The following is a 25,253-nucleotide window of genomic DNA, read 5'->3' as shown; positions in this document are numbered from 1 at the left end:
CAACTGTTGTGCAGAGACTACTTGTTTTAAAAGACCACACAGAAAGAAGTTCAATGGTGTTAAATCTGATAATCTGGGACAGTCCAATGACTGGGGTGTGTAGCATTCAGATTGTTGCATACAACTGCTGAATTGTGTGGTGGAGCTTCGTTATGTTGAGACCACATGATAACATGCTGTCCTAGAGACACTTCCTCTAACAACAGTGGTAATTTATGGCAGAGAAAATGTAGATAAGAGGGCTCCAGTCAAATGTTCCTCAGAGAAATGTGGGCCAATTAGGTGGTTGCCCAAAATACCACACTGAACATTTACTCTTCATCCTACCTGAAATGCTGCCTCTCTTACCCAGTGGGGATTGTCAGTGCTCCAATAATGCATGTTGTAGCAATTCTCTGTACCATTATTGTGAAACTGTAATTTGTCTGAAAAAAAAAAAAATTGAAATGAATGCCCCATCATTTGCCACTTGCCTCAGTATCCATTCACAAAAGTTGACCTGAGCTCCAAAATCTGCCCTGAAGAGCTCCTGGTGTAATTGCAGGTGATACAAATGAAAGTGACTGTCATGCAATATACGTACTACAGATGGCTGGCTGCATTAGTGCATTAGGTCTACGCTAAGCATACTGGATAAAGTGTAATCTTCCAGTGAACACCTAGATCCCTCGTTAGTTCAGTTGGAACCAGCAGTGAATTCACGAATGGACAGATAAAGTGTTGTGCTACTGCCCATGTGCTCGTGTGCAGGTTCTCCATGACAGTGATCAATACAACCTCTGCACTAGCTCCAGAAGTGACAAGTGCCTCTCCAACTGGAGGCAGTTGGGAGAGTGATCCTGAATGGCGGTCCACATTACTAAAAATAACTGCAGCCGGTTGACGTCTATGTGGAAATCTCTCTTGTAAATCCGTTGTGCTTGTAGTGCGTTCGTTCTTGATACACCATAAATTAGGAGCATATCAACATACACATCTGTTGATTACATAGCAAAAGAGCGAACAGCGCTGAGACAACACACTATGGTATTTGAGTGCGAACAGTTAACATCCATCATTACCATCATCAGCAGCAGCATCAATTGTCCGCTCCAACAAGCTGGGTCCAGGTGTCTACAAGTCTCTCCCAGTTCGCCCTGTCCCTCCACAGCTGAGGTTCTACTTTTTGCTGCCAATTTACATAACATTTTGCAAGATCATTGCAAATTTGTTCCGAACCGTCATGAAGTCTCCCTCTGGGCCTCTTACTAACAACATTCCTTTCATAGTATGCTCCTGGGGTCCTAATTGGAGCCATTCTTCTTATACGTCCAAATCATTGTAATCTGCTTAATTCTAAGGACCGGGCGAGTTGGCTGTGCGGTTAGGGGTGTGCAGCTGTGAGCTTGCATCCCAGAGATAGTGGGTATGAAACCCAATGTTGGCAGCACTGACATATGGTTTTCCATGGTTTCCCATTTCCACACCAAGCAAATACTGGGGCTGTACCTTAATTAAGGCCATGGCCGCTCCCTTCCTACTCCTAGCCCTTTCCTATCCCATTGTAGCCATAAGACCTATCTGTGTCGGTGCAACGTAAAGCAAATAGTATTAAAAAATCATAATAATAATAATAATTCTAAGTTTTTCAGCAGACTATTGTCCAGTTCTTTATTTTGTCTTTCCTTGTCTTTTACAGATAAGAACAAAGGAAAATATTTATTAAATTAACTAATTCTATTCCTTTCTTTACAATACTTTTACAGTTTAACACTAACATTTTTATGTCATTCTTTCTTATTTCCAGATCCCTGCTTCCTAGTCCACCCCTTTTCCATACATGTACCTCCCTATAACCCTTCCAAAGAAACCTCCTAACTTATATGCACCACTGCGATTCAAGTGAAGGCCTTCTGAGCGCAGATCCCAAGGTCATCCAATCTCTGTTGAGTAAAGAGCTGTAGTTCCAAATTGCTCCCATGACTAAAACTGAAATCACTGTTGTCACTTGAATTTGTCTATATTTCCTTTTCACTAGCTATTGATCCACAAATACAGTATCTTTATGGGAGGTGGGAATAATAAATATAACTGCATTTATGATGCCACCTGTTTCAGACTGACTAGAAGGTATTGGAGGCAAATTTTTGAAATCTTCTAGATATGGCATTATTTGATACATACATCCTGTACATGAAGAACACTGATAAGCTTTTATCAAGACAAGACTTCATGATTATTATAGTTAGAGGTTTATTAAAGGAACCCATCCCAGGTCTAAACCAGTGGTGGGCCAGTAGTTAATAGAGGAGGCCCCTCTCAAGCCCTCAAAAAATTGCCACAGAATAACAATCACCTGTGTGTTGTCTGCTTGGTATAAGAAAAGAAAAAGTTTACATGCTAGTATCCGGGATGGGATTCACTAGGGGTGTTATCATAAACTAGTTCACTTCTGAAGTAAAAGGGAAGACTCATGCAAGTGATTCTGAGTGAAGTGTACAAGTTGTGGTGTACAGTTGCTATACAAATTTATGTATAATTTTTTTCAATTCAGAACAGTACTATAAACTTTTTATATAATTTGCTATAAAATGGCACCCCATTTGTATATCTACAACTGTAAATTTCTTCTGTCTATCAAAACTAATACAGGATTAATATACTGAAATGATAAATTACTTGAAAAATAAATTTAATTAAGAACAGAATGACAAGTTTTGTTCTGGAAATAACATCATCAGATTCTATTAAATCACACTTTAAATGTTTAATTTTAAGAATTTATGAATAATATGTACAAGTGTAGAAAAAACTTTTATCTCTTTTTTTTTCATTTACCACAATATATAAACATGTTACCTACAGTAACTTTTTCCAAAAGCAAATAATATAAACAAATTCAATCAGTTTCTTTGTAATATATATAACTGTTTTGGTAACAGCATATTTTTTTTCATACAATTTTGTGAATAAAACGATGTACTATTTGGATATATATGGATATATAAATGTCAATGACTGTTAATTTATACTAAGAGTTTGCAAAATTGGTAAAATATCACCGCTGCTATATAGGATAAATGACTGCTAGCTGGAGGGTTAAAAGCAAAGTTAGAATGACTTTGGCAGTAGAAACTACAGAAGAGAGAAGAACAGAATATGGCACTATACTCACAATATGCTAGAAGTCCCAAGACACCAAACAGCGAGACCCAGATCATGACACCAGCAAACCAGCGCATGAGGACAATGTAAATGAGAGAAAGGAACATAGCAAGTGCCAAACCTCCGATTATGTATGGCCAGCTATTGCTCAGATCTCTTACTATTGTCTCACCAACCTATAAACATTATATTTGCTGGATTATCCTTATCTTAGAAAGAATATGTGCATATAAACATTCAGAATATACAAGGACTGTTTCTTTTTCAACCTCCAATGGGCTACAAAAAAAGACACATTGACATAACAAAGTGATTTTATTACTAAAAGTTTAGTAGTTTCATACTTATTTTTCTACATAATCAACAAAATGATTTAGACACTTGTTGTATCGTGACACCAGCTTTCCGATGCCCTCTGCAAAGAAGTCTGCTGCCAGTAAGGTAAGGTGCGTCTGGACAGCCTACTGAAGTTCTTCGTTGGTGGTGAAGCATTGTCCATCCAACCATGCCTTCAATTCTCAAAAGAAGTGAAAATCACTAGAAGCGCGGTCTGGACAATATGGTGGATGGTCGAAAACCTCCCATCTGAATTGTTTGAGAAGGTCTTTCATCATGTTGGCACAATGCAGTTGAGCATTGTCATGGATCAAAACCACGCCGGATGAGAGCATGCCTCTTTGTTTGTTTTGAATCGCTCTGTGGAGGCGATGTAAAGTTTCACAATAAGCTTTCTTTGTTATTGTTGCCCCCTGCTCCATAAAGTCCACAAATAAAACACCTTTATGATCCCAAAAAAACGGTAGTCATTGTTTTCCTGTTATTCAATGTCAGTTTAAACGTTTTTTGGCTTGTTTGGAGAAGAAGGATGCATCCATTGCTTAGACTGTTCTTTGGTTTCTGGAGTATCATACAGGACCCAAGTTTCATCGTCAGTACTGATAGACTTTAAAAACTCTTCCCCCTCACCATTGTAATGCGGGAGAAACATGGCTGATGCCATTTGCTGAGTTTTGTGATTGTCGATCAACAGTCTTGAGACCCAACGTGAACAAAGTTTCCGATATCCAAAGTGTTGAGTCACTGTGTGCAGAGAAGATCTCGAAATGTCTGGGATCGCTGTAGAAAGTTCACTGATCGTAAACCACTGTTTGACGCGGACAAACTCATCAACACGCTCAACCACGGGTATGGTAGTGAAAGACTTGTGTCCTTGCCCACCTTTGTCATGGATTTCCAGCACCACACCCGTACATAGTTTTTACCATACACTACATTCATTCTCCGATGGATTTCAGCAGCGCTACATCCTTCTGCTTGAAGAAAATGTATCACACTTCGCAACTCACACTTGGCAGGAGTATCGATCTTAGCGGCCATGTTCAACTGCCCATAGCTTCACTACGACTGGCACAACGGAGCCGACTGTGGGAGAGGTTGTGGAGGGGATATTGTGCAATTGCACGACACACAGACCTGGCTGCCAACTATCTCTTGTTTTCTTACATGCATGATCGGAGTTTGAAAAAAAACAGCCTTCTTATATAAATAATTCAGGTACAAAAACAAACATATTTGATATTTTTAACTCTAAAGGAAGAATTTTTCTTTGAAAATTGAAAGTGCCAGTAAAAGAAAGGGAAGAATCAAATGAAAATGGACCTGATACCATTACAGGCAACAGATAAACAGTTGAGCAATAGAAATCAGTTAGGAAAGATGAAAGAAAGGAACATGACACAAGTAAGTGGAAACAATGTCAGACCACACTAAGGATCCCTTAGTCCCCAACCTACACACCCAAATTATGAGCTCCTGGGGTTCATGCAAGGCATCATAAAATACTTCTCTGTACATAAAGATGCATAGCAAACCATCTGGAGACAAATGATTGTACCATTTCATCAATAAAGCAATGGCTAAATTTGATTCAGACATTTCAGCATTATCTGACCAAATTTCTTTTTTGTAACACTACTCTTTTGTTGGAAATCACCCAGAACAAATCGAGCTGCTTTTCTTTGGATTTTTTCCAGTTCTTGAATCAAGTAATCCTGGTGAGGGTTCCATACAATGGAACCATACTCTAGTTGGGATATTACCAGAGACTTACAGTATATGCCCTCTCCTTTACATCCTTACTACACAACCCCTAAATATCCTCATAATCATGTGCAGAGATCTGTACCTTTTATTTACAATCACATTTATGTGATTAACCCAATGAAGATCTTTCCTTATAGTAAGACCTAGGTACTTACAATGATCCCCAAAAGGAACTTTCACCCCATCAATGCAGTACGGAAATTAAAACTGAGAGGACTTTTCCTATTTGTGAAACTCACAACCTGACTTTTAACCCTGTTTATCATCATACCATTGCCTACTGTCCATTTCACAATATTATCAAGATCATTTTGCAATTGCTCACCATCTTGTAACTTATTTATTAATCTGTACAGAATAACATCATCCGCAAAAGGCCTTATCTCTGATTCCACTTGTTTACTCACATCATTTTTATATATAAGAGAACATACAGGTCCAATAATACTGCCTTGAGGAATTCCCCTCTTAATTATTACAGGGTCAAATAAAGGTTCGCTTATTCTAATTCTCTAAGTTTTATTTTCTACAAATATAGCCACCCATTCAGTCACTCTTTTGTCTAGTCCAACTGCACTCATTTTTGCCAGTAGTCGCCCATGATCTACCCTATCAAATGCCTTAGATAGGTCAATCGCGATACAGTCCATTTGACCTTCTGAATCCAAGTTAGCTGCTAAATCTTACTGGAATCCTACAAGTTGAGATTCAGTGGAGTAACTTTTCCTAAACCTGAACTGCCTTCTATCGATCCAGTTATTAATTTTTCAAACATGTCTAATATAATCAGAAAGAATGCTTTCCCAAAGCTTACATGCAATCCATGTCAAACTGACAGGCCTGTCATTTTCAGCTTTATATCTATTACCCTTTCCTTTATACACAAGGGCTACTATAGCAACTCTTGATTCATTTCGTATAGCTCCTTCATGCAAACAATAATCAAATAAGTACTTTATATATGGTACTATATCTCAACCCATTGTCTTTAGTATATCCCCCAAAATCTTATCAATTCCAGCTGCTTATGCTCTTTTAGTCTAACAAGGGGAAGGTACAACCTAGAGAAACTGACTTTGGAAGCAGATTTTGTGTGGTGGTAGTGCACGGTCAAGGTTTTTAAAGTATTAGGGTGCACTGGTTAACCTAATAAAACATTCCAGCCTATTCAATGCAATTTATATATTAAAAAGTGTTTTCCACTCATAAGCCACCAGGTGGTTGAGGCAATAGTGTTCCAGCTCCATGATCTCGATGTCTAGGGTTCAATTTTCATCAGTATATTTTTCCTTTACCCAATTAATTATTTCAGGAGTTTTATTTGGCATCCGCCGATTTTTTAAATTTTAAATATTTTCGGAACTTCCATAACTATTTTTTTTAAATTTCACAAAACTTAATTTACCTAATATATTTTGATAATGAAGTATTCCATGGTATTTTGTATATGGAATCAGCAGTGACTCATCCGCAAAATATTCTTTTTACCTGACTCATCCGCAAAATATTTTTACCTATCAATGGACAGCTCAAAAGGTCTGGTGTGTCCAGGCATGTAACTTATTCTAATTCTCTGAGTTTTATTTTCTACAAATATAGCCACCCATTCAGTCACTCTTTTGTCTAGTCCAACTGCACTCATTTTTGCCAGTAGTCTCCCATGATCTACCCTATCAAATGCCTTAGATAGGTCAATCGTGATACAGTCCATTTGACCTTCTGAATCCAAGTTATCTGCTATATCTTGCTGGAATCCTACAAGTTGAGCTTCAGTGGAGTAACTTTTCCTAAACCTGAACTGCCTTCTATCGATCCAGTTATTAATTTTTCAAACATGTCTAATATAATCAGAAAGAATGCTTTCCCAAAGCTTACATGCAATCCATGTCCTGGGTTTTCCACAACTAGTGACAAAATGGGAATGTATGGATCACCAGTGAGCTCTAATATTTTATTATAATAACCCCTTAACAGTATCCTATGATATCCTTCCTTCTTTAATGTTCCATTAATTCGCACTAGATCACCGACTTTATCACCCGCAAAACATCCCCACACCATAACCGCCCCCACCACCATGCTTCACCGTAGGTGTCACACACTGACTTGTCATATGTTCTCCACGAAGTCGATGAACAAACATTCGACGATGGCTCCCAAATACTTCAAACTTCGAATCATCCGGGAATAACACCTTGAACCATTGCTGCATGCTCCAGTTTTTATGTTGCTGTGCCCATTGCATTCTTTTCACCTTATTTTGTGTCCTAATAAAGGGTTTTTGGCCGCTATGCACTCCTTTAAACCTCGTTCACGAAGACGGCATTGCACTGTTGAGACAGAGATTGGAGCAGCTTTCATATTATTGACTTCCTCGCGAATTTCAGGTGCCATACGAGTCCTCTGACGTTTACTCTGTACACATATGAACTCATCTTCCCTGTATGATGTTACACAGGGTCTTCCAGATCACGAAACACTTGCATTGGCACCGGTTTGCTTGAACCGCTGCAATGTATACACCACTGTAGATTGGGCTACGCCAACTTTTGTTGCTATTGTCCTACTAGAATACCGTTCGTGATACAGAGCTACAATTACAGCATGTTTTTCAGTTCCAATCTCCTGCTTCCGTCCCATTTGGAGGTAATATGGTATGCACCTGATCATAATAATAATGTTATTTGTTTTACGTCCCACTAACTACTTTTTAAGGTCTTCCGAGATGCTGAGGTGCCGGAATTTGGTCCCGCAGGAGTTCTTTTACGTGCCAGTAAATCTACCGACACGGGGCTGTCGTATTTGAGCACCTTCAAATACCACCGGACTGAGCCAGGATCGAACCTGCCAAGTTGGGGTTAGAAAGCCAGCGCCTTAACCGTCTGAGCCATTCAGCCCGGCATGCACCTGATCAGATACACAAACACACTGCTAGCTGCACACAGTGTACTGAAAACTAATGTGAACTGCTTGCTACACAGACAGCTGAAGGAATGAGGCCTATTCGAGTGGACACATCTTGGGTAAAGACACGTCAGTGTTGTTGTGGTTACTCATCAGCGACCCTCCATGAGGAGAACCGGTCAAATACACAACAGAGTCGTTCCGTCTTTACATGTTTATGCTTGTTTTATTATCAGAACAGGGCTATGATGGATTACTTAAAACTAAATCTCTGTTTTAACCACAAAGCCATAGTTGTGATAGGTGATCGAAAACGTTTGACTGGTAGTGTATCCTTTTAACATGTCCAAACCTACTAAACCTGTCTTTCTTTATTGACAAGTAGAGTGCAAAAAACAAGGACAAAGTGATGAATGAGACAATACAGAAAGAAATTATTAAAGTGGAAAAGTTAAGTGATAAAATTATTTCATAGAGTGCAAAAAACAAGGACAAAGTGATGAATGAGACAATACAGAAAGAAATTATTAAAGTGGAAAAGTTAAGTGATAAAATTATTTCATAGAGTGCAAAAAACAAGGACAAAGTGATGAATGAGACAATACAGAAAGAAATTATTAAAGTGGAAAAGTTAAGTGATAAAATTATTTCATTTCTGCCACCTGTATTTGGCTCTCATCTCCTTCTGTAACCAATATTGAATCTATGTGGGTGAACTAATTTACTACTGATACTGAAATTGACAATATTTTAATCACATTTTTCTGTTCGTTTTATTCCATGAAAGTATTGGAAAACATTGCAAAAATCAAATTATTTACTTTACAAACAGTATTTGAAAATTTCTGAAAAGAAATAAAGAGATAAATGAAGTAAATAGGGTACGGTTATATTTATAAGTTTGTAGTAGCTATGACTGTGGTGTTCTTTTTAGGGCTAGAAAGACATGGTCATCAACCCTCTTGCTAGTTACTTTACGTCGCACCGACATAGATAGGTCTTATGGCGATGATGGGACAGGGAAGGGCTAGGAGTGGGAAGGAAGCGGCCGTGGCCTTAATTAAGGTACAGCCCCAGCATTTGCCTGGTGTGAAAATGGGAAACCACGGAAAACCATCTTCAGGGCTGCCGACAGTGGAGTTCGAACCTACTATCTCCCGAATACTGGATACTGGCCGCACTTAAGCGACTGCAGCTATCGAGCTTGGTACATGAACCCTCTGAGAGAGTGTTTGTTTTTAAGTAAGTTAGTACAACATATCTCTTCATTCTGAAATTTGGGTATATTGTGGCATTTATTCTTTACTTTATGTAGGAGGCTATCAGTATGGGTGTGGTTATAACTATTAATATCTGCCAGATACCCTGTGGGAAGCAGTTTTTTACTGTGATCTTCTGCAGAGAGTGTTGTGTTGTATTCTGTCTTGTAGATCAAAGTATCAAACATAGTGGTCTCACTATACAATTTGCCCACCCTCATTGGAGGGTCTGCCTTACAAGGGCTGCACTTGGCTAGAAATAGCCACACGAAATTATTATTACTGTACAATTTGAATTTCTGTTTCTTCTTGTTGACTTTTATAATAGAAAACTCTAAAATGTACTCACCCCTATTGCCCATGTACGGTACCTGTAGCTAAGATATTTGAGAGAGTATTGGAAGGAAGACTGAGAAGGAAGCTAGAAGGAGAAATGGAAGAAGAACAGTATGGCTTTAGGAAAGACAGATCAACGTTTGATCTGATCTTTACATTAAGACATGGGAAAAGACATAGTGATGACATTTATTGACATTGAGAAAGCTTATGAAAGTGTGCCCAGACAGTTGCTATGGGACACATTAAAGAAAAAACTAGTTAATAGAGTGGAAGTGCAAATGATATGTACAAAAACTGTGTTTGTAGTGTGAAGACTAGTATAGGAAAAACAAAATGGTTTAAAGCTGAAACTGGTCTCTGACAGGGAAGTGTACTATCCCCCATACTATTCATCATAGTCATGGATGAAATTCATACGAACATTAAACAGAGATTGGAAAGATAGGCAACAAAAGTCATGTTGTTTGCAGATGATATAGTGATATGGGGTGAGGATGAAATGGAAGTGCAAAAACAAGTAGATGTATGGAATCAAGAGATAGAAAAATTTGGGATGAAAGTAAACACAGAGAAAAGTAAAACAATAGTGATGACAAGGGGAAGGAAGGAAGGAAGGAAGGAAGGAAGGAAGAGGAAAGATAAAACTTAATGGTAAAATTCTGGACGTGGTCAAAAGTTTCAAGTACTTGGGAAGTGTGATCACAGAAGATGGAAAGATAACCGAGGAAATTGGGAAAGGAATACAACAAGCAAACAACAGCTACCAGAATGTAAGGAGTATTTTGTGGAACCAAGATGTCTCGAAGAAATGTAAGAAAGTATTATATTCAACATATTATGAGCCCACACTAGCCTCCGTGGCTCAGGCGGCAGCGCGCAAGCCTCTCACTACTGGATACTGTGGTTCAAATCCTGGTCACTCCATGTGAGATTTGTGCTGGACAAAGCAGAGGCAGGACAGGTTTTTCTCCGGGTACTCCGGTTTTCCCTGTCGTCTTTCATTCCAGCAACACTCTCCATTAACATTTCATCTCATCTGTCAGTCATTTATCATTACCCCAAAGGAGTAGGACACACTTCGGCAGCTGGCACATTTCCTATCCTCCCCGCTAGATGAGGGCTTCATTCATTCCATTCCTCACCCAGTCGAATGACTGCAAACAGGCTATGGATTTTTATTTTTCATGAACCCAAACTAACCTATGCAGCTGGATCATGGACTACAACAAAACGAGAGGAAAGCAGAATACAGGCAGCGGAGATGACATTCCTAAGAGGTATCGAGGGCAAGACCAGAAAGGATAGAATTAGAAATGGAGAGATAAGGAAAAGGACTGGAATATTGAAACTTCAAGACAGGATAGAAACAACAAAGCTAAAGTGGTATGGGCATTTGATGAGAATGGTAGAAGGGAGAGTGCCAAAAGAAGCTTTTTCAGAGGAAAGAGGAAACAGGAAAGAGACCATGAAGAAGACCCCGAAAGAGGTGGACAGATTCAGAGTGGGAGTGCAAAGAGAAGCGGAGAGGAAAACCAGAAGACGTACTTAAAAAAGGAGAAGAGTGGTGGAGAGACAGGCTGCGATGGTGGTCCTTGATTCACAACCCAACCCGAGAAGCTGAAAACGGGAAATGAAGATGATGATGAAGTCTAAAATGTAGATTGATCAGTTCAATTCATATTCTGCTGTGAACTGTACGTTTTTGTGAAGTCTGATGATATGAGTGAGTAGTTCTGCATATTGTCTGGTGTTATTTCTGAATAGGAGAATAATATCATCAACATTTTGAAATACCAAGTCATATCTAGAAAGATAGAGTGGTGGTGGTGGTGGGTGTTACTATTTTAATAGGAAGTACAACTCGGCAGCCATCCTCTCGACACCAATGCGAGGAAAACATGGAAGAGGTCCAAACCTACAAAGAATGAAGATATCAATTATCAACGTAACTTAATTTAACTTTTTGTCTCTTCCTTTTTCATGTTTTATCTGGCTTTTTCCTAACCCTACACTTCCCAAATCAAGACTGAAGATCAGTCAAGATGGCCTCTTGATCCCTGTCCTCCCGATGAAGCTGACAGGCAGAAATGAGCTCATCAGGAGTTGACAAGAAAACTGGGATTGATGAGCAGACAGCCCACTAATCGAAGACAGCAGTCTAAGCAATTGTGGAGATTGTCTTTGTTCTTTTGCATCTTCATATTTGTCCCTGTCTCCTCTTTTTATTGCTCTCTCTTCAACAAAGTTGATCTGTCATTGTTATTATCATATCGATGGCTTCAAGAATTAACATCGTAACATTTCCCTTGTTCAAACATAACTACAATTACAATTTTATTTGTGCTATCTTTCTCGAAGGGGAAGACGTTAAGATCTATTATTGCTGCTAATTTTTGGAGTGTACAATTTTTATACATGGGAAAGATAAGGAAGGTATGGCTTTGGTGATGTTCATAACTCATTTTAGTTATTCTTGGACTTACGATGTTAATACCTGGAGTTGTCAATATGATGTGTTCCTATTCATGTTCCTTCCTTTCTATACATAACTTGATTTGTTGCTTGTTTGTTCCTTTCCATCATCAACATCTTTAAATAGCTGGGCCCAATGGGAGTCCTTCAGGTTGATGTAAGGTAAGGTTTGTTGTCGATGATGAAGTAATGTTTAATGATGTTTACAATGTTGATGATTTCTCTCATATACAGTAATCAATGGTACAAAGGTGTTATAGTCTCTAAGTAACACTAACAGAGATAAATTTAACTGCAATTATCTTACCTCCTTTGCTTTAGATAAAAGATGAATGACTTTGGAATTGTTCTTTAGGTCATCCAAAGTAACTTTTATATCAGAAAGATATTTATATACCTCAGTATCGTTTATCTCACTAAACTTTATCAGTGATGGAATACAGTGTCCAGCAACTGAAACAAAAAGATATATTAATAAAATATATTCATTTCACATGTCCAAGACATGAAAATACTAATGTAAAGTTACGACAATAAAATACATAAAAGAGAATTATAAGGGTAGATACAATAATACATGCTCAATTAAATGAGTTGCAAAGCCCATAATTCAGCAGTCTGGACAGTCATCAGTTTCTGCAAACATGTCATCCAGTGTGCTGGCTTCATCTAGCTCTCTACAAATCAAAAGGTGTTCTGGAGTGGTGGTGGTGGTGATTTTTGTTTTAAGAGGAAGTATAACTAAGTAATCATCCTCTCTAAACAAATTATGTGGAAAAGAAATTTAAAATAAAACAAAATTATTTATTCAATTAAGGAATTTGGAAACGAAGTACAAAATAAAACAAAAAATTACTGAATTAAGCCGAAAAATCACTAACAAATTAAAAAGGAACGTGAGTTTCCTGAGTAACAGAACACTTGCAACTTACATACCCTTGATTAATCCACTGTCGCACATAAAGCGGATGACGAGATCAGCATAGTCGCGTCATCAGTTAATATGTGTTTGAGTGTTTCCTGCAGGCTGAGGCTCCATCTTAGGCCAGAGAGATTGAGGATGTGGGCCAGAGTGAAGTTGGCACCACAAAAACACACTGGTTTTTTTTTGGGTTTTTTTTCCTCTTTCGGAGATAAGAGTGCATAGATCGTCCAAGACCTATCCTCAGCCTACACAATACTATGGCCTCTCTCCGTGAAGGCTGGAAAGAGGACCACCACACGGTGGTTGTCTTTACAATTGCTCTCAGCTTGTTGGGAGTTCAGATAGCTAGCCACTCCAATTCCCAGGGCGCCAAGATGGCTCGACATAGCTGAGAACAAACATCTTTAGCAGGTGCATTCATAGGTTTTGGAGGTAAAAGTACAGCTTCTTTTGCAGCTCCATTCGCAAGTTCATTTCTCACAATCCCAATGTGGCTTGGAAGCCACGCGAAAGTGATTCTGGTGCCAGCATCACTTAACCTGGCTAGAAGGTCATGAAACTGCTGCACCAGTGGATGTTGCGAGAAAAAGGTTTCAACAGACTGCAGAGAACTGAATAAGTCGGTACACATAAGAAAATGATTTCTTTCCTCATCCAGTGCAAACTGCAGAGCTTCTAATATGGTGTAAAGTTCCACAGTATACATGCTACATACACTACGAAGCAAGATCTTCATGTTCATATCATCGGTGATGAAAGAGCAACCCACATTTTCTCTGATTTTAGAACCATCTGGGAATATATGTCTCACAGCTGGTTACTGGTGAACAAAGTCCTGAAAATACCTGTGATAAACGGAGGAATCCATGTTCACCTTGGGTCCACAGAGTAGATCTAGACGTATATCCAGTCACGGAATTAACCACAAAAGTACCTCACTAAACATCTGTTCAAGACAACCACCAATATCTATATTCAATTCATGACACAAACTATCAATTCGAAACCCGACTGGCCATGTGGCATTCGGCCGGTCTTGGTACCTCTGGTGGTACCAGGTATTAAACATGTACTGATAGCTTGGATGTAGTGGCATTTCATGAATTTTGGCAGGGTACGTGTGAAGTAACTGCTGCCTCATTCATAAAGATGGAACTCCTGCTTTAGCGAATAGGCCGGGAATGGGGCTATTATAGAAAGCTCCCATTGCCAGCCTAACTCTACTATGGCGAACACTGTCTACAAGGCTCAGTATAGATTTTGATGCTAAGCCACAAACTGCACTACCGAAGTCCATTTGGGAGAGGACTGTTACCGTGTAGAAACGTGGCAGCACCACACAGTCCGCCCCCTATGAAGTGCTGCTCTTCATGCAGGCAACCTTTAGCTGATGGATGTGGTGCTGCCACGTCAGTTTCTTATCAAAATGGAGACCCAGGAAACTTCAGGTGTCTACCACTGGCAAGACATTGTTTTGCAAGCAGAGCTCTGGTTCAGGATGCAAAAGCCGACTTTGATAGAAGTGTGTAACTGAGGTTTTCACTGCTGAAAATCAAAAACCATGTTGCAGGGCCATCTGATGACTCGGTTAATAGCTTGCTGTAGCTGTTTCTCAGCAAACACCACCCTTCCAGAGCTGTAATGTAGAGCTAAATAGTCTACATACAGCAATGGAACGACTGCGGGCCCAGCAGCGGCAACTATGCCATTAATGGCAATTGCAAACAACGTGACACTCAGTACAGATCCCTGTGGTACTCCATTTTCTTGAATGTAATATTGAGAAAATGCATTCCCTACTCAGACTCGAAAGAGCCGGAGGGGCATGAAGTTCTCAATACATGTTGACAAATTTCCCCAAAATCCCCACTGGTGTAGTGTGGAGAGAATCCCATATCGCCAGGTAGTATTGTAAGCTTTCTCCAGGTCAAAAAACATGACAATTAGGTGTTCCTTCCGGAGAAAGGCCTCCTGAATGGCACTCTTCAGTCTGACCAGATGATCGGTGGCAGAACAATGAGAGCGAAATCCACACTGGTAATTAAACAAGAGGCCTTCCTTTTCCATGGCCCACACAAGACGCCAGTTAACCATCCAGCAGATTTCCACAAACACAAAATTCCTTTGAGATTGGTTTTACATAAAGAAAAACCAGTTCTGTGCCTAAACCTTGAAGGTGCCCTACCACCGCATGAAACCTGCTCCCAAAGTTAATTTCCCAGGTTGTGCCCTCCCCATGTTAGACCAAAACAACATAAGACAGTGGAACCTGGACTGGAACAAAATGTTGGACGGAAAGTGGTGGATTGATAGAAAAATGGAGAGGGACCAAATTTGTTCCTATCCAGCCGTAACTGGAAAATGGGAATCGTTGTTGTTGTTGTTGTTGTTGTTGATGATGATGATGATGATGATGATGATGATGATTATGATGATGATGAAACAATTATTATTGTTGTTGTTATTGTTATTATTAATTATTTATGTGACTTGCTTAAGAAAAGAGTTTGCTAGAGAAGAGCTATACAATAGAAACATCTAGAAAATAATGTAGAAGATGCATGAAGTAGTCAAATTCAGGTTACTCAATATTTCCTAACTTCACAAGCAGATTAAAGAAAACTGAAATTTAAATTTTTTAAATGTATAGTTTTAATGTCTTGATTTATGTTTCCATTCTCTAGAGTACTACAGTAGGTACTAGAGTTTTATTAGATTTACGTTGTGTGAAATAAGACAAGATCTTGTTTTGCTTCTGTATTGTATACAATGGGTTATAATCAGAAGCAGGTTCCTTTTTAACAGTCCTCCAGAGACCCTCATATACAAAAATGCCCCACATATCTACTCTCGGTAAGCTTCCACCATCTGATTCAAGATTAATCTAAACGATGGAATTCAACTCTTCGTATGCTACGTAGACTTTAGACTAAAGCCACTGTTTTTGCATCCACCGATCTCACCCTTCCATTGAATTTGACCAGTATCACAATGGGAGCATACTTATTTATTGATTGATCGAGTAACACTAGCTGTAAGTTCTTCTACAGTAAAAGTATCTGAGACAATTCCTTGCAAGAAAGTAATACGTACCTTGAAGATGATCTGTTATTCCCATTTCAAGTGGTTTTGATTATTGGAAAACAAATACAAAGTTTCCAAAGCTAAAACAATTGGCTATGGAGAAGGAGGAGGAGGAGGATTATTTTTTAGTATGTAATCTGAAGGCTGACTGGATCCCTAACACCTCCACCATCACCTGTCACAGGCAGCCTAGGCATCACATATATAACAGGAAAAGAAGTACACTTGACCCCAAAAGAGTGAGAATGCTTGTATTTTTTAACAGAAACTTATAAAACTTATTAGTGTTTTTAAGTGTCAAATACTTTTAACATGGGCTTCATGGACAGATGCATAACTATATAGCACAATATATTTTCATTTGACCTATATTTCTACAAATATTGAATATTAATATGAATATTAATTTAAGAGGTTAATATTTGATAAATTATATTGTATTTATCTAGGGGGCTCAACAATATAATTGTCACACTATTAACCCTAGAATCATAAACTTTCGTCTCCCAGACTACGCACCCCTGTAGTCTCCGCGGGAATTTCCAGACACTAATGAACTGTGCCTTCCCCCTCCATCTATTCTTTTCCAGCTATCAACAATCAGTGGTGACCTTGGTTTCATAAAGGTCCAGTTGTTTGTTCACTGCGATATGACCGTCGTCTGAGAGACAAAAGTTTATGATTTGTGCACGTATTTGTGATTTATGCATAGCTGTAAATAGTGTGAATATCTGGTTCATTACAGTAATGTTTTTGTACATAATGCGAAAGCTTAATAGGATACTGAAATGGAAAATCTAGCGCACGATGATGAATTGATAGCGGCAGTTCTTTCTGAATTAGACAGAGAACCACTCACTTCAGGAGACATTAGTGGTAATAAAAGTGATGTAAGTGAAGTTGAAGATGGTATAGAAGACTCGTTGCATTGGTCAGACAGTGATACTGACCCTACCTTATTGCTCAACAGCTCAGAAGATGCAAGCGAACAATGAGAAAAGACAAGCCACAAATACAGCCAGAGATGAAAACAGTTAAAGGAAGAAATCTTGGGTCCTCCATGTTTTGTTATGATGGTATAAAAACAATGGTATACTATTGTGCCATTGCATTTTCCGTAGTGTTAAATAATGTTGCCAGGTTGAATGAATGAAGTTACGCGAAACAAAATGTATGTAGAGCGAACGCAAATAAGAGTATGATTCAGAAGTCCATAGGGGCCGAACTTTAAGAAAAAGAGCATAATCGCTATGGCAGTGGAGGAAAAGAAAAGCTATTACGAGTCAGATTGTTTTAAAAAAAAAAGGAATCATATTATTATCCATCTTCACCAAGAAAAAGCAAATGGACACATTTGTCAATTGCGTTTAATCACAGGAAAAAAATTAATAAGTGTTCTTCAAGCAAGAAAAATAGAAAACATAGAAGAAAGAAGTACATTTATTTTAAAGAAGCAGTGTTCTCACAATAAAAGAAGAGAAAACCTTCATAGGCAAAGCAAGTCGTCATATGAGAACCGAAGTAGCAGTTACTGGCAGAATACTGAGATTGCCACGCATAATTCAAACAATAAATTCAGGAAAGAAGAAGAATAAGGAAAAACAACACAACAAAACAAGCAGATTATCAAAATCTAGGTCTCTTGTAAATAAAATAGAGACTGAAGCAGTACTGAAGCTAATATAGCATAACTGAAAGCAGTTTTCATTGAATATTAAAGACAGAAAAGCAGTTATATATTATCAACTTGTTAAAAATATCGATATGAATTCCCATATTATATTTGTATTCTGTTATCATGAGCTCAAGTAAGAAGAACGGCATAATGTACTACTAGATGTGCAGTGGGCAGTCTTAAGAGATGTATTTGACACGATGGATCCAGCCCACCTGATGCTGAACGTGAAAGCAGCTGATCTTTGGTTCCCAACCGGCTGAGCGCAGTAGCCCTAGATTGGATTGCTGATGAATCGTCCTGGACCAGAGAATGATAAGCTAAGTTTTCCTAAATTAAAATTCTTAATTGAATTAACGCAAAACAATGTTTGGAATTTGTAACCAAAGGTATATTACCTGTAGTGTTGATATATTCAGTGAAATGTAACCTCAAAGTCAAGCTCTAACGAATAAGCTATATTAGAATCGATATATAAGATTGGAGTAACTTTCTACTCAGCAAGGACCATCCCTTCTTTGCAATCTACAGCCCCTCTGATACCTCAAAACAGTCACTCCTCTCCCATAGACGCACAATAGCACTTGCTCTTCAGCACGTGACCAACTGCATCCACACCGTAGAAGAGGACAATAACCACGTAATTTATATCATTCCCACCAAACCCCGTTTCTGCAGCCGCCTCTCCAGCCTACTCCAAACCACAGGCATTCCATTTGCTGACTCCACACAATCCTCTTCAAAACCTTCCCCCCTCGGCGAAGAAGAAGAAGAAGAAGAAGAAGAAGAAGAAGAAGAAGAAGCATCTGCCAACAATGAAGACACTGCAGCTCCTGTTACCCCCGAAGACCAGACTCAAGAAGAAAAAGAAGAAGCTACCCAAGATGCTGAGGAAACATGTGATGCACATCGTTTTGAGCAACCGTATCACTACACCCGGAACAATTCCATCTTCCCCATTTCGTCCAATTGCTCATTCCTAATAGTACCACTCATTAACCCAGGTCCAGTACCCCTTACCCGGCAAGCAGTAATCCTGGCCATCGAGTCCATTATACAAGAACATATTGCCATCATCGAAGAAACTCACAATAGCCACTTGATTATCACTCCCGTTCATAACCGCTCAATTCCCATCATTCTCAACAAACTCAACTCAGTGGACATTCCCCGTCCAATCCTCATCAACCCGGTCTCCAGCTCCAAGCAACAGGTACCCACTCTCACTGCTGATACCCAAACCAACCTCACCCACTCCAGTGAAAAAAAAATCCATACTGCTCCACTCCAACTCCCCAGTAAGGAAGTTCAAACCATCTCCACTCTGTTTCCACCATTATCCCCCTCCACTCAAGATTCTCCCCCCTCCATTTCATCTGAACCACCACCACTCGACATGCCTATCTCCAATAGCACTAACCACCCCGACCTGCCCAAGAACAAATCCAAGAACCCAAAAAGCAAAACGAAAACTGTTCTCAAGTCCTCCCAACATCAAACTCATGTACTGCCAAATCCATCACTAGTAATCCAATGTTACAACTGTTTGAAATTGAACCACACCGCTGCCACCTGCAAGGATGCTGCAAGATGTAACAGATGTGGAGGTCCGCATCGCCTTGCCGACTGCAGAGTTCCCAGAGAACAGCCTAAATGCGCCAACTGTAATGCAAGTCACGCCGCTTCATTCCCTGGCTGTCCCTACATCAAGAATGCCATCAAATCCCATTATAAATCTTTCAAGCACATCAAATCCCCTCAACCGCCGCCCCCACGCCTAAACCGCAACATTCCCCCACCTCCCGGCATCAGCCCGCCCTCCAGCCCGCTCCAGAATTTAAATCTAGACCCCTCCCTCCTCCTGCAATTACTACTACAACTAATTGCTCTTCAAGTAACCCCTGTAACTCCTACCATGCCTGCCAAGCAATTAATCATAAATTAAACCCATAATCAAACCACACCAAGTTATTCTCCCGGCCAAGCCCTCTCAGTCCCTCCTTCCAACCTCCTCCCTTTCCAAGCAAGTTCTTCATTCCGCTATGTCATGCAAATAATCACAGTTAAGCAACTTTGGTTAAGGTCAGCACCTGGATGGGTGACCACTCACCCTCCTTTGCCTACCTACCAATCTCATTATGACTCTCAAAATTCAAACCCTTACCAACCTATTAAGACTTCCAATCTACAAACCCCACTATGGGAAATTATGACTACCTAAGGCTTGCCCCTAGGTCACTTTTGACCCTCCGGGGTCCAGGTCACATTCTGACCAATACGATACCCAACTACGGTCCCACCACCAACCCAAATCATTCTGTACATACCTACAGGTCGAAAGCAGCACTCAAGACCTTCGGGTCGAAGGGCTAAAATTGCACAAAGGATCCGGGCTCCGCCCGCATATCCCTTGTGACGCGTGGTCTGTCAATGTGTATAAATTAGAATACAATGCAACAACCATGGGAATCTTGCCATTGATATTATAAATAGGTAAAGTTTACTACAACAGAAAAAGATCAGTTATTGAGAAGTAGATATTATGAATAGATAGAGCAACCTAATGTTTATTTGGAAATCATAATGATATGGTTAGGTAGAGATATCCAGCAGATATGGGTTTTTCTTTGTCATTGGAGAAATAGCAAGGAATATTATGATAGACTAGGAAGTTAAATATCGCTGTGATGAGATAATATGTGATCCAAAGTAGTGGAGATAGCTCTATTTGAGTATTCTACGTCAAGGGAAATGTATCTATAAGAAGAGATTGAGATATTTAAGAGGAAATGGATATGTTAAGAGGGGATTATGGTTGAAATGAGTAAGCTACGTGTTGTATTGAAGGAAGTGAATAATCGTTGAAGAGAATTGATGTTAGGAAGACACAGATGAGATAGAATTAATACAAGATATGTGTAGCTTAGGACTGGGTCTTGTACAGGCAGTACTGAGATGAAGGGAAATCTCATCGAGGGAGCAAAGAATTATAATGTTGACATATCTGACTTAGATTAGTGAATGTAAAGACTAGTCCATCTTATTATAACCATATTCATGAAATAAAGTTTTATATATACATATGTTAAGAGGTACCGATGATAAACATCCCATATGTGTGTTTCATATGATAATATAAAGAGTATATGGTTGAAATTATTAATGTTGATATCGGTAATCGTAATTAAGCTGTTCAATGTATTTAAAGACCTGAATACATGTAAGAGGAGTGTTATACTACATTGATAATTGAGCATATGTTTTCAGATGAGAACTGTAATCAATTAAGAATCAATAAAAGTAGAGTTCTGTTAGAGACTTTCACCTTCTGAGGTTATGATACATGATTGAAGTATTCAAGTAAATTATGGTTAGGCTAATAGATGCAAGATTTTGCTTGGCAAGGGAAACTGTGAAACTTAGCATGTCTTTCAAAGTTAGTCATGATAAGTAATTATGTTGGAAAAGCAATTTTGTGGTCCAGAATAATTTCAAATTTAGGAAATTGGTAGATATATTGTAAATAAGATTGTTTTAAGAGAAGTCAGCATGTCAGTGGATATTATTTGAAAGAAATAGGTTCAGTCACCGGAATAAAATGTTATATGTTAGGTTAGCTCACATCAAGCAAGTGATGATCATACTTGGAAAACAAAGACGTACCATAGTTGTAAATAGAACCATTCCCATGTGATTTATATGATTTTCAAGAGTTATGAAATGAACCGTTATGTTAATTTTCTCTTTCCAAGACATTTTATTTTACTTTAATAAACCATATAGTTAAGATTAACCATGTGTGCTGAAGTTATTTATAGGTAGGAGCTGTAGAATAAGTTTATAGATATAAGTGATATGCGATTCTTGTTTCTTTACGTCGTTTAATCTGGTACTGTACCCTGATGAGATAGGCCCTAGTTTCATGATTTGGTTTTTTTGAAGATGAATACAGATATAAAGGAATATTAAATTGAATACAGTGTCAGTTTTGTGTGGACGGGAGAATTTCAACATAGCCCGGCGGGATCGCGACAAACCGTCGCCACATTTAAGCTTGTCATTATGGGGAAAATGTTTCTTGGCCAGAAGATAAGAGGATTAAAGCTAGAGCTCACAACAACGAAGTAATGACTTCGAGGAAGTGAAAGAGTATATATTTCGGACCAAGGGCGAGCAGATGTATCACCAATACCAAGAATATGACGTACCAGTTTTTCCACGCCCGAGGCGTTTGGTGTTGTCACATTACAAGGATGAGATTTCAAACTAACCGAAGCGGTGTTGACCAATACGAAAATTTATCATAGGCCCGCAGATAAGCCAACTCAGAGTGAACTCCAGTTAGCTTCTCCGATAACAATAATTAAATTATTCCAACCACATAATTGAATAGAGGGGATTTTTGTGATATCGTTCCCATGTTGATTAATTGTAATCGTGATAAATTAAAGTAATGAATTCGTGGAAATGACCCACGCTATCTCGCCATTGGTCGAGATGAACACGCCATCAGGGACGCCGAGTTAGCGCGCGAAAGGTGGAGGACAGAAATTAAGTGATATTTCCATGATCACCGAACGATAGGAGTTCAGAATACGACACATGAATGTGTATCGCCAGTGTATTAAGTAGGATAAAGCAAGAGATCCAAATCCACCTGCATATGCCGATTTAGGATAACCAACCCCCCTCCCCAGGAGGTGACCGCGGATGACCCCGGCGGGAAACCATATTGTCCATAAAAGTCCAGTAGTGGAACCTCACATCACCCAGTCGTTTGAAGTTACCAGTTGTGACCGGTCGAACCTCACATCACTCAGTTCTTACCAGTCACCAGTCGTTATCGGTCACCAGTCGTAATGAAGTAGTTGAGACTCTGACACGTTGACTCTGTAAGTCAGTACCTCGGGACACATTCGAAGTCAGTTAAAGCTGAAAGTGCGTGAGTTATTAGGAGAATGAATACGACCAGTGAAATTATCCATAGTACCGAGTGTAAATAATCAGTACAACTGTATGTTGAATTTAATAAATGTCATGTGATTAAATAATAAATAACTAACGGAACGCCGATAGTACCTTTGGAAGGCATTGTGCGGAGCCTGAAGTAAACACCTCAAGATAGACGGTGAATAACTATCTGAGCAGGGAATTATAGGAGCTAGGCGATTATCAAGACAGCTTAGAAATAAACCAGGAAGTGCCGGTTGAAGACGCGATACGCGCCGGTTCAAATGAACGACATTTCGTCGTAATGTGTCACGACGTGTGTTTCGGGCGTATATGAAGAGTATATTGTGCGAGTGTCAGGGGTCTAGGAGCACCTATAAGTGTTTTTTTGTTATTAGTATTCTTGTGTAAAATAGTGTAATAAGGTATTAATCATGGGTAGTCACCCAGAAGTGTTTTATTGTGTTAAATTTGTATTGTGCGACATGATGGACGAGTAGATCACCATGGGGCCGTAAGGCCTATATCTCATCCGCTACGAGACAATGGAATTCTACATAGGAATGAGTACACAATTTTGATATTTGGGGGATGTTATCGCGACTAAACGGGGTTCAGTGTAAATTAATTATGGTTACTTAACATGGTCCGCCTCCCGAGTCCATGATTTTATTTTTTTGTGTAGACGGACGAACTAATTTATATTAACGTAATAATGGGTTAGATTAATTAATTTGAGTATTTGTTTGTTGTATATAATGTAAATATGGGATATATTTCTTTCAATTAATGCATGCTGTTCGTAATACTTTGACTTAAGTTCATTTCAAGTGTTAAATTCCTTTTTTTGTGCTAACCCATTTATTTGATTTTCAATCACTGCGGTGATCATTTGTATGTTAGTTAGGAATATTTTCTATTAGACAGCCAGATTATGAAAGAGCCAGAGTATGTAAAATTTGTGTTGCGTACGGAAGGTCATTAAAATACTAATAATAATAATGTTTGTGAGTTGACAAAGGAAAGTAAATTAATAATAATAATAATAATATTTGTGTGTTTGCAAGTTAAAGTATAATAATAATGACAGTGCTTCGTGAGTTAGCTAGTGCAAATAATAATCAATGTGGAGATGACTTCATTCGCGTAATCAGTTTGATTTTACGTAAAATTTTGATTTTACGTTTTTGGACTTTATTTTAACCATTAAAAAATTGTTTAAAAGCGATAGAGGCACGTGAATTAGAATGGTCACGATATGTTAAAAGCCCAGAATGGTTTGAGCCCATATTTAGAGTTGGAAGTCATGAGGGACGAATATCCGGCGTGAAATAAATTGAGCCGTATTGTTTGTAATGATGAAATAGATGAATCTCAAGGCCTAAGATTATATAAATGCATATGCCGGTGTTATTAGTGGTAGAATCCACGCACCGAGGATTAATTTATGAATTAAATGTTTGAAGAGTTCCGATGAAAGGAAATGGACTTCAAATTGGAAGGAATAGTTCAGCAATCGCCGGCATTGGAGGTATTTGCCCAGCCGCGATGTGCCATAGGTTGTGAGATGTGTCTTGGGAGGACGTGTGTCCCCATATAAAATTTAACGGCAATACGAAACTGAAGGTACGGTCCTGAATACCGTGTTGTCCCGACCGATATAAAGCAGATTTTAGTGGTTCATAACGGGATTTAACATATGTGACTAAATTCTAAAGAGTGGAAATTAAAATATCATCTTTCCATTTTTAATAATAATAATAACAATAATCATACTCCAAGTGAATCTTGTCTTAAATCAAGTGCTTAGTGCCAAGATAAATCGGAATTGTAAAAGGGGTTATGCGTTAAACATATTAAGAGCGGACTACCGTGTAACAGGCGAAATTAATTTTTTTTAATTAATAATAATAATAAATAAAAAAACTACTTTTTTTTAGAAGAATTTTTTTATATATTTGGACATTATAATGATGTTGGGAGTTGAAATGAAAAATTTCAGATTTTTAACTAATAATAATAATAAAAAATAAAATATTTGAAGAAGGAGAAGAAGATTAACCAATGAAGCTACTTTTTTATTTATTTTTTTTTGATGAAAATAATAAGAGCGAAAAGTTGAAGTATTATAGCGAGGATGATTACGGGTTACGATAATCACGATATCCACTATTAATAATAATGTTAATAATAATAATAATAATAATAATAATAATAATGAAAAGTTGAAGAAGCAAAAGATGAAGAACTTGCAATAGTAATTTGAGAATAATAATTATGATGAAAGGAAATTAAGATATTTAATGGGCGATGATTCATTGTTACGAATATTATAATAATAATAATAATAATAATAATAATAATAATAATAATAATAATAATAATAATAATAATAATA

General features: G+C 38.5%; 1 protein-coding gene across 1 annotated transcript in view; it reads right to left on the bottom strand.

Annotated features, from left to right (window-relative positions):
* The window catches only part of Ctl2 (Choline transporter-like 2), a 248,674-nt gene that overhangs the window by 44,240 nt on the left and 179,181 nt on the right, over positions 1-25,253 (bottom strand). The window contains exons 4-5 of the mRNA XM_067137298.2: positions 12,529-12,674; positions 3,155-3,320 (exon numbers count right to left, since the gene is read on the bottom strand). Coding sequence (XP_066993399.2) covers positions 3,155-3,320; positions 12,529-12,674 — 312 coding nt within the window. The remainder of the gene's footprint in view (positions 1-3,154; positions 3,321-12,528; positions 12,675-25,253) is intronic.

Source organism: Anabrus simplex, chromosome 1, assembly GCF_040414725.1.
Source record: "Anabrus simplex isolate iqAnaSimp1 chromosome 1, ASM4041472v1, whole genome shotgun sequence".
Taxonomy (NCBI): domain Eukaryota; kingdom Metazoa; phylum Arthropoda; class Insecta; order Orthoptera; family Tettigoniidae; genus Anabrus; species Anabrus simplex.
The sequence above is the reverse complement of the archived record's forward strand: the minus strand, read 5'-3'. Positions and strand labels throughout refer to the sequence as shown.